The 10,719-nt window shown below is 38.7% G+C and overlaps 1 protein-coding gene and 1 pseudogene across 1 annotated transcript; both read right to left on the bottom strand.

Moving 5' to 3' along the window:
- Window positions 1-2,479: 2,479 nt before the first annotated feature.
- Window positions 2,480-3,585, bottom strand: LOC107551180 (collagen alpha-2(IX) chain-like). Its single transcript, XM_016232706.1, has 3 exons — window positions 3,438-3,585; window positions 2,811-2,888; window positions 2,480-2,734 (listed from the first exon to the last, which is right to left on the bottom strand). The coding sequence occupies exons 1-3, from the start codon at window positions 3,520-3,522 to the stop codon at window positions 2,538-2,540; spliced, it is 360 nt and encodes a 119-aa protein (XP_016088192.1). The 5' UTR covers window positions 3,523-3,585; the 3' UTR covers window positions 2,480-2,537.
- A 218-nt stretch (window positions 3,586-3,803) lies between these two features.
- LOC107551174 (collagen alpha-1(I) chain-like) overlaps window positions 3,804-10,719 on the bottom strand; it is a 12,272-nt pseudogene continuing 5,356 nt past the window's right edge.

Below are 10,719 nucleotides of genomic sequence, written 5' to 3'. Positions count from 1 at the left end.
AAAAAACATATTTATGATTTATACGACTTTTTAAACTAGTGAGGACCAGTAAAATGTCCTGACTAGTGGGGGTTGTCAAAGTATTTCACAATATAAGTGAAGACATTTGGTCCTCACAAGTATAGTCAAAAGAAGTATACGCATAGACACACACCTGGATAAGCTTCTATTGTTTACTTTGACACGCAGAGAAGGTATAAGCATAAAAAAAAGCTCATGACATTTCTCATGTGTTGCAGCTATATGATTCCCTTTCAGAATATACGGTAATGACAAATTATTCTAGATGAAGGGATTGAATCATTTTATGCCTCTCGTCCCTCAGTGTTCACTACAGTCACAGAGACGACACAAAACTACACTTGTACGGAAGAGCTGCACCATGTAGAGTCTGAATATGCAATGAAGAACCCAGACTGTGATCAATATTGGTCTGCTCAGGACCATGTGAGTAGATTGAAGAATTGAAGTTCAATGATCTATATGCTGCAGCTCACTGACTTTCATGCTTTTTTCATCCTTCAGTCTATTGCAACATTTCTTAAATTCATCCCAGAGTGTCATAATCCATGCAAAGAGTTGTTCGTTGGGAGAATCGTTCTGACTGACTGTGTCAATATCACCCTGGCTGTAATATGCACAAGAGTGAGTCGTTTTCTCATGCACCACAGGTCATGTCTTTTATGACTTTTATGAGCATCGAATTGAACATTAACCAACATTTGTATCTATTTTAAAGGATTATTTGACTGAATACCGTGTACATTTTTATGGTAAGTTTATTTGCTACCAGTGATATATTGTTTATTGTTGGGTAGCCAGTGCTAATATATTTTCTTTCTTTCGTTTTAGGCGAAAGAGTCCCTCAATCTCTGATCAACCCTGTGAACAGAGGTCACATTGGTAATACAAAACAAACACTGCATGTGTGTGTGTGTGAGAGAAATATATTATACTGTTAAGTACCGAAATATTTGAGGAATTTTTTTTTTATTTTTTTAGGTATTTTCCTGCCTGTTACCTTGGTGCTCATAGCCATTGCAGTGTGTCTGCTGTGTGTTAGATATACATACAAAAACAACAGAAGCAATAGCCACTCAGTGTGATATGGGATAAAGAAGAGTGTTCAGCAGAGTCTATTTAAAGGGCACATATTAAAACACTGCATGTGTGTGTGTGTGAGAGAAATATATTATACTGTTAAGTACCGAAATATTTGAGGAATTTTTTTTTTATTTTTTTAGGTATTTTCCTGCCTGTTACCTTGGTGCTCATAGCCATTGCAGTGTGTCTGCTGTGTGTTAGATATACATACAAAAACAACAGAAGCAATAGCCACTCAGTGTGATATGGGATAAAGAAGAGTGTTCAGCAGAGTCTATTTAAAGGGCACATATTAAGCCCCTTTTTACAAGATGTAATATAAGTCTCAGGTGTCCCCAGAATGTGTCTGTGAAGTTTCAGCTCAAAATACCCCACATATCATGTATTATATCATGAAAATGCCTATTTTGAGTGGAAGCAAACACATGAATGCTGATTTGAAATGCTCTAGCGTTAAGATAAACATGGCGGATTGTGTACTCAGGGCGGTGTCTCTGCTAATGTCTTAAAGTATAGTACTGTATTAATGTAAATGTTTTTTAATTTTCTAAGCTTCATATCTACCTCTGATGAATGTACGTTTTAGTGATTTTGTAGAGTCTTTAACTGTAGGGTCTATGGCCTGATACATATAGCCTATATAAATATATTCAAATTAAAGTATTATTTGTATTTTGAAATTGTGCTTGTGCTATATTTCTTTAAAATAAAATCCACTTGTTTTGATATATACTGAAAATAAATTTAAATAATTTTATTTGTGGCTAAGTGTTAAAATACTCTTTGGGGTCTCTGCATTAAACAAGGTCATAAGAATCACCTCAAACACACTGCCAAGAAATATGTACCAATACTACTTTTAAACGGTTCTTTTTCTTGTACACTATAAATGATTACATGTTTATTGACATGAATAATTTTTCCGTCACAAATAAATGTTGTCCTTATATATGTATACGTATGTGTGTATATAAAAACAATAAGGAAAAATATTTTTCTAAATGGATTTTACAGTTATTCTAAAAGGTATGATGGCCTGAATGATAATAATTTTTTGTGGTTACACTATATTCATCAAACACAGTAAACGTTTACAAAAAAATTTATCTTTAATTCAGCCTGATGAATCAAAATAAAGCTTGATATTTCAGAACACATATGTATATTTAAGATGCTTTACAAAATGATTTACATGTCTGTACTGTATTTATAATGAAACCAAAACATTGCCGATGAATGAAACCAAAAGTGCTGGTATAGTTTTCATTTGTATAGTTTCAGTTTTGGACTTCAAATTGGTAAACAAATCTGAAGAGACTTGATCTCCAGTTCTTGGCTCCAGTCTGTCTGTATGTGATGTCTTCTATTTTCATGGCCTCTGCTGGAGATTATCTCCTGTCCCGGGTCACTCACATTCGTCCCTGTTGTCAGGCCTAGCTGAGAGGGCCTTTAACCAATCCCATCTCTTTGCGCACTACAGGCGCATGAATGCTGCAGTCTCGTGCCTCGCACATGCCAGGTATTCCTGCATCGCCGACCATGCCAGGTTGATCCACAGGCCTGGGAAACCCACAGGGTCCTCGCAGCCCATCAATTCCATCTTTTGGCTCTGCTGGATGGCTTGGCAGTCCTTTTTGGAGAAACAAGCCAGAGTTAACTACATCTAATCCACAGTTATTGAAATAGCAGACATAAAATTATCCCACCTCTGAGATCTTGGTGACCATCATGTCCTGGTAGACCTATTACAGGTTCACCTCTCTGTCCTTTTAGACCTTTAGCACCTTTAGAAAAACACACAGAGAGCTCATTTGTATGCATAAACTCTTTGTTTTTCTTTTTTTGTTAAAGGGATAGTCCACCTACAAATGAAAATTCTGCCATTTACTTACACATGTCATTTCAAAACTATATGACTTTCTTCAGTGGAACACAAAAGAATATATTTTGAAAAATGATGGTAACCAAACAGTTTTGGGTCCCACTGACTTCCATAGTATGGACAATAAATACCAACATATTCTTCAAAATATATTTTTTGTGTGTTTCACAGAAGAAAGAAAGTCATGCAGGTTTGGAATGACATCAGGGGAAGTGATGACTAAATTTTCAGTTTTGGCTGGACTATCCCTTTTAGTTAAAACACTTAAGAGTAACGCCAGTGCAGTATCTCTGTCCCCTGGAGCTCCCTTCTGGCCCTCTACACCTTTCATGCCTTGAGGGCCTCTCCTCTCCTTTAGCGCCTGCCTTTCCTGCTTTACCCTAAATAAAATGCAGTGTGTTATTTTAAAAAAGTAATGTCAGTTTTGTGACAACTTCATATATCAGCTCACCGGTTTTCCTGGACTTCCAGGAGATCCTCTGACTCCTGGGGGTCCGATGAGGGTACAGTTGTTGATTGGACAGCCCTATACGCATTTGGCACGTATAGATGAAGCATACTGGGAGATCTGAGCGGTGACCACACCTTGACACAGCTGCAATATCTGCTCACAATAAATACCAACATATTCTTCAAAATATATTTTTTGTGTGTTTCACAGAAGAAAGAAAGTCATGCAGGTTTGGAATGACATCAGGGGAAGTGATGACTAAATTTTCATTTTTGGCTGGACTATCCCTTTTAGTTAAAACACTTAAGAGTAACGCCAGTGCAGTATCTCTGTCCCCTGGAGCTCCCTTCTGGCCCTCTACACCTTTCATGCCTTGAGGGCCTCTTTCTCCTTTAGCGCCTGCCTTTCCTGCTTTACCCTAAATAAAATGCAGTGTGTTATTTTAAAAAAGTAATGTCAGTTTTGTGGATATTATACTGATATTATATGCTTTTGATATTACCTTTTCACCATCTGGTCCTGTTTCCCCTTTGGCACCCTGTAAAGCAGAACATTTGATAATCATTTTGGATTAAAAACAAATAAATAAATAAAATAATCGCTGTTCTATATGTCATTTTAATCTTGTCATCAGTTAGACTTGAAAATCAACAAACAGTGAAACTAAGCATTTAATTACTTCAATTAAAAAAAAAAAAAAGTGAAACAGAGCATTTGATAAATTAATTGATTAATTATTCAGTTGCGTACTGCTGGCCCAGCCAAGCCTTTTGGTCCAGGTTTCCCTGGAGCTCCTGCATCCCCACTGTCTCCTTGTGGACCCTATGAAAAAAGTAAAACCTCAAACCTGTTGCACTTGTTAATAGGGAGAAGAAAAATGTCTAAGTAGATGTTCTTGATATTGGAAATCTTACAGTATTAAACAATGTTTACAGTTCCGCTTTAAGTATTTATGTGTTTGTCACATGTAAATGAGTAATCTTTTATATCGCCTTTTATAGTTTAGACTAAACTACCTGTTTATGCTATGTTTATACTATGCAATGCATAGTATAGTACAGTCTCATTTTATTTAGGAGGAAAAATTAAGGGAAAACCTGGTTAATCTGAGAAGTAAACATCTACACACGGTTTCAGGAAATATGTTGAGTGCAGTGAAACCGCCGTAGCTAAAAATAGAAGTTGTAGTTTCACTTTCAGTCTTGGGTCTGTTACAGTCTGGTAAATCCCCAACATTTAGGGACATTCCCCTCTGGAATAATATTAAAAAACACAATTAGAACTCTTACACAGCAAAATCCCCAGAGTTAAATCAACTCTGCTCAGTGTACATATTGTCCTAATCTACAGTTAGTTAAAGTAACACTGAGTTAAAGTAACACTGAAGCAGAGTTACCACTGTTGAGGATTGTGTGGTAAGTTTATGTCTAAAAGCATGAGCAGTAGTTGTTCATCTTCAACATTGTTAACAGCGGGTTTTCTTTACTAATGCTCAATCATTACTTAATCAATCGCTTAATTATCCCATTAACTTTAACTCGGCTTCAGTGTTACTTTAACACTCTGTAGATTGGGACAATATGTACTCTGAGCAGAGTTGATTTATCTCTGGGGATTTTGCTGTGTAGATAGATTTCTGGTGATTTCCAACCTAACAAATAATGTGGTGCCTCGCCAAAGAGTAATAATATGGCTTTTGTTGATCTAAAAAAAGAAGTCACACGTCAGTCAACTGATCAACGTTGTTTGGCTTCACATTGTATCACAAGTGTGTCACGCACATTGGAATAATAGGGAAGTATAATATCCCCCTAAAGGGCCAAATTCATAGCTTACCACAGTTCCTACTCTTCCAGGTCGCCCCCTCACACCACGATCACCTTTCAAACCCTGCAAAAAAGAGGAAGAGAGAAAGAGGGAAAACTTTTTGCAAATGTTGAAAAAACAATTCATTTGAAACAGTTTTCACTTGGAAATAGATAGTAAATTCACAAATAATTATAAAACAATTTGTAAGTAACACACTGAATTAAACATGACATTTTGAAGTAGAAAGGCTGAAATTGAATTTTCTTGTATTTTCTCTTACCTTAGGTCCAAAAGGCCCAGGCACCCCTACAACTCCTGGAACACCCAGAGGACCCTAAAAAATATATAAACCCCCCCCCCCCCCCCCCAGAAACATAGTACTTCAGGAAGTCTTTTTTCCTGAATAATAACACATTCATCAAAAACATCTTGCTACTCACATCCTCTCCCGACTCTCCATCACTCCCTGGCAAGCCACCTGTACCTTTAGCACCCTGAAGATGATGGCAAATGGAAAGAGAAATTTGCCTACCAAAACTTAGTCACCAGTTAGTCACCAAGTGCTGATTCAAGGCAAAGCTTTTAGTTGGAAATATGTAAATTATTATGTGTTTGTATAGAACATTATGAGGAAAGGGGATCCACTGTGCCAATCTCTCAATTTTAGTTACTGATAACAACAATAAGTGATTTTATGAGAACAGACCTTTGGTCCCATCACCCCCATGGTCTCCTGGAACTTCTGGATAACCCAGAAGAAATATAGTAAAAATATAGTATTATAGTGAGATTATTACAGGGATTTTCCTGATGGTACAATATGAGAAAGAGAAATAGAAAGCTTCTGAGTGATTTATCACCAAGTAACCCTGCTCTCCATGGTCTCCTGGGAATCCAGGTGCTCATGTCTGACCCTGATTATGCAAAGAGAAAACGTCAACAGCAGTAGATGTAATAAAGTTTGTCAAACTAATAATTAGCTATGCCTGTAAGTCTTGGTGCCAACCTTCTGTCCCTGTCGTCCCTCAGGACCTTGTTCTCCTGTTTTGCCAGTGAAGCCCTTTTGAGAGATGGGGAGATTTCTCAGTACTTTTTAAATTAAAAATTCAAGGACAAATCAAGACTCAACTAGAAATGTTAATAACATGATAATTTACATGAGAAGCTGACAATTAAGATGGACTTCTCCATTAAACCTAAATATTTAGGATTATTTTTTTTTTATGTTTTACTGAAAATGCTGTAACTGGTGTGGGGTTTTCAGCTTGTTTGCAATTCACTTCTGTCATTACACTCTGTCATTATTTATGCACCCTCAAGTTGTTGCAAACCTATATGAATTTCTTTCTTCTACCAAACCAAACTGACTTACATTATTATTTTTTCCATATTATGGAAGTCAAAGGAGTGTTCAGTTACCCACATTCTTCAAAATATCTTCTTAAAGATTGTGTTCAGCAGACAATCTTGAGGGTTTGTAAATTATGACAGAATTTAATTTTTGGGTGAACTATCCCTTTAAATGACTGGGGAAGTCATGGCCTAATGGTTAGAGAGTCGGACTCATAACCCAAAGGTTGTGGGTTCGAGTCTCGTACCGGCAGGGATTGTAGGCGGGGGGGAGTGAATGTACAGCACTCTCTCCCACCTTCAATACCACGACCCTTGAGCAAGGCACTGCTCCCCGGGCGTCGCAGCATAAATGGCTGCCCACTGCTCCGGGTGTGTGTTCACGGTTTGTGTGTGTTCACTGCTGTGTGTGTGCACTTTGGATGGGTAAATGCAGAGCACTAATTCCGAGTATGGGTCACCATACTTGGCCACATGTCACATGTCACTTCACTTAAATAGTCCTGCAGTGTGACACAATTAATGATAGCAAATAATCACAGTTCATAAAAACACATGCATAATCAGACTGCAGGTCACTGCTGTCTCCACTTGAAAGGTCATATCAACTACCACAACCCACATAGTTCCACAGATGATATATTAATTACAAAAAAACCAGACAAAATAAAACAAACATAAAAACTCCCTGACACATGCCAATGGGAAATGAAACTCGTGACACTGACACTTAATCAGAATGGGGAAGTATTTGACATTAAAACACAGATATTTATGCAGATATTTTATATCTTTTTTTTCAGTGAATGTCATATAAAAATAAGTGTTTATTTAATAGTTATTTTGCAGAAGCTTATTGAAGGGACAGTCCCCTTGAAGGCAAACACTGGGTTAAGCGTCTTGCTCAAGGGCACAATGTTGATATCTTCACTCTTATTGGTAGCTGAAATCAGTATCAAAATAAATTAAGTATTAAAACCTTAAAACTTTAAACTTCTGGTCATTACATTTCAGCAAGTACACCACACAACAATTGTAAACATTTGAGTAAAGCAACTTACCTTAATACCTTTAACGCCTGGTTTTCCAGGTTTACCTTTTGGGCCAACAGGACCCTGTAGTCAGTCAGAAAAATATTATCTTAGATTAATTTCAGTGACAAATCAGAAATGTTGTCAGGAATCTATTATATGATAATTAGAGGAGTTGGAGCATGACTGCATGACTTTGAATTCTCAGATGGGATCTAGAACATCTCAGCTACTGTATGTGATCGTGATTGAAACAGGAATGAAAAACATTCAAAGTAATGTGGAGAGGAAACGCTGCTGGTGATATGTGTAAGTGAAGATGCTATTTTGCTCACAGTCTTTCCAGGGAGACCCACTCCTCCATGCGGGCCTTCTATTCCGAAATCACCCTGCATGACACAAATACATTTTGTTTCAATCACAATTATGAATGCAAGCCATAATGTCTAATGTTAAATATCATTGAACATAATTCTGGATAATCTTTATACACATAAAATAACACCATATAGCTCTGCTAGTAAACCAAGATCCACACTTTTCCAATTTTTTTGATGAGACCATTACCTTTAATCCAGGTTGGCCAGTTTCTCCAGGGTCCCCTGGTAACCCGGGAAGGCCCTATAAAGAAGAGTAAGAAAACCCCATATAAGACTTTTCTGGGAATTAGCTATTAAACACAAAATCATATAGGTAATAGTAAAGTTTTCCTAAATTCTTGACTCACAATTGCACCAGAGAAACCAGATGCACCGTCCTCTCCATCAGGCCCAGAGCTGCCCTAAACAGAAGGCAAGTAAGGCTAGTAAGGTGAACAAGAAAAGTCCTGGTATTCTGAACAGGAAGCTCAAGTTTAACGAGTGTTTCCTGTCACTCACCTCAGGGCCGGTGTCTCCTCCTCTTCCTCTCACTCCTTTGGTTCCTTTGTAACCCTAATAAAGTAACAGTCATTTTGATCTTGTGAACTTTTGCATTGGCTGTTTAACACCATGAACATTAAATATGTTTTGCTCTTACATCCCTTCCTTGAACCCCAGGAAAACCCTGTTTGCCTTGAAGACCCTTAGAACCCTATGAACAAACATAAAATGCAATAATCAAACTGAAGAATGCATTAAACTTTAAAATAAATCAAACTTTACATAATTCAAAGGCATGGCATGGCAACAATAAACCTTGGGTCCAGCGAAGCCTCCAAATCCGGGCTCTCCTGCTTCACAGTCACATTCGGTGGGTCCTTCCAGTCCCAGCTCAGCATCTCCTCCATATGGGACCTGTGTTATCAAGGTTTTATCCTCTTTGACATAATCAAATGACTCCACGGCTGTGGCATACGGGTAAGTTTCCTCGGTGATCATAGTGACCACAGTGGCTGCAGGCACATAGGGGTCAAAGCCTTATTTTACTTTTTAATTAAACTATATTTGTATTGTATAAAGAAAATTTATATTTTGTGTAGTATCATTAAGCATAAATTAAATATAGTAATAAAATACTACAATGATGTACAAGTTTATTTGAGATTCACAAATTGTGTGATTCACAATTATGAAATGTATATATAAATATATATATATATATATACACACACACACACACACACATACATATACATATATATTTCTATCATGAGAACTCTTGGAAGATTTTAGCATGGTAATTGATAGAATAGATCTGCTACCCTGCTGCTGCTGCTGAATTGCTGCTGCTGTTGGTTATTGCTGTATATGTAGATTATTGCTGCTGCTTCTGCAAGCAAGTACAGAAACTTGCTACTGCCAATACATAAGCTGATATGGTGCTGTGAGCATTTAAGACATACTGCTGCTGCACAAATAGCATATAAAATAACCCATAGCAGATCTATACAGGTGGAGCTGGGGAAGGTGGAGGTTTTCAGAGGAACTCTGAAAGCAGGCTGCAATGCTCAAGCGAATGCTAATCAGCCATTTAAATGTAAAGCAGCAAGCTCATTATATCCTCAGTTACATTAAGGACCCATAGCCTGCACCATCTAGAGTTTCATGACAGAACTTGGTGTATGTATATATTTATTTTTTTATACATTTTAATTTGAACTTTTTTCAACACCAGTAGTTAATGTTCCACTTCTAGAAGAGGGTTGAACATTTTTGAAAAGTGAATACTAAAAAAAAATAATAATAAAAATAGGTGATACAGCACAATTACTGAGGTTCCATTTTGCGGGTATCTATTTTTTTTTTGTGGTGGTAGTAGTAGTAATAGTAGTAGTAACAGTGACATCTCAGTTCCCTTTCAGTCAGTCACGTCAGTCGTGACTGACGAATTGGGATCTCGCCCGAGAGCCCAATCACCTTCGAGTGTAAACTAAACAAGCCAATGACAGTTGGCGTGCTTGTTTCGCCACGCGCACCCCGCCCCACAGCGCGGGTATAAAAGGAGAGCGCGTGCAAACGCACATCAGCTTTTCGCTTCGAAGCCGAGCCTTCTCAGGACGAATCTCCGCGAGTGTTTGGAAGAAACAGCTGCCGTTGGTGTTACGGCGCATCAGCAGGGGTTGCCATTCAGTGCTGCTCATCTTCGGCGTGCTGCAGCTGCCATTCTGCGGTCTCGCCGCGACCTCCCCTGGGCGCTTCAGCGCTCTCTCTAAAAGAGTGTTTCCTTTTTTTCCTAAAAGAGCAAATATCTAATAGAGCTCCACGAGCGACGGGCGTCTTTTTAAAGATGGCTTCCCGCTCGTGCGTTTCTGGATGCGGTCGTTTCCTGTCTCCATCTGATGGTCATGATCGCTGCTTCTCGTGCCTGGGCTTACAGCACGCTGAATGGATGAGTCATGTTCTCAGTGCGGGAACATGACCATCGTGACGTTGCGGTCTAGATACCTCCTCATTAAACGGGGAGGTAATCCCCCTTGCCATGCCCCGCTCTAGCTCTTCCAGTTCTCGGAGGACTACTTCGGTTCATGGTCAGGGAGACCTGAGGGTTACGGTGAGAGCTTCCCCGTCGAGTACGTCTCCGCGGGCCTCTCATTCCTCAAGCATGGCGCACCACCTCGGGTTTCCGGACGAGGGTGCTGGGTCCTCGGACAGGGCGGGGTCCAGCATCTTGTG

Source organism: Sinocyclocheilus grahami, unplaced genomic scaffold (genome assembly GCF_001515645.1).
Source record: "Sinocyclocheilus grahami isolate Dianchi unplaced genomic scaffold, SAMN03320097.WGS_v1.1 scaffold417.1, whole genome shotgun sequence".
Taxonomy (NCBI): Eukaryota; Metazoa; Chordata; class Actinopteri; order Cypriniformes; family Cyprinidae; genus Sinocyclocheilus; species Sinocyclocheilus grahami.
The sequence above is the reverse complement of the archived record's forward strand: the minus strand, read 5'-3'. Positions and strand labels throughout refer to the sequence as shown.

Excerpts from the sequence above, each read along its gene's own strand:
- LOC107551180 (XM_016232706.1), bottom strand. The coding sequence starts at position 3,522 with ATGCGTATAGGGCTGTCCAATCAACAACTGTACCCTCATCGGACCCCC. Across the intron at positions 2,889-3,437 it reads CTGGAAGTCCAGGAAAACCG|GTGCTAAAGGTCTAAAAGGA; the intron begins GTGAGCTGATAT and ends GTTTTTCTAAAG. Across the intron at positions 2,735-2,810 it reads TGGTCACCAAGATCTCAGAG|GACTGCCAAGCCATCCAGCA; the intron begins GTGGGATAATTT and ends TTCTCCAAAAAG.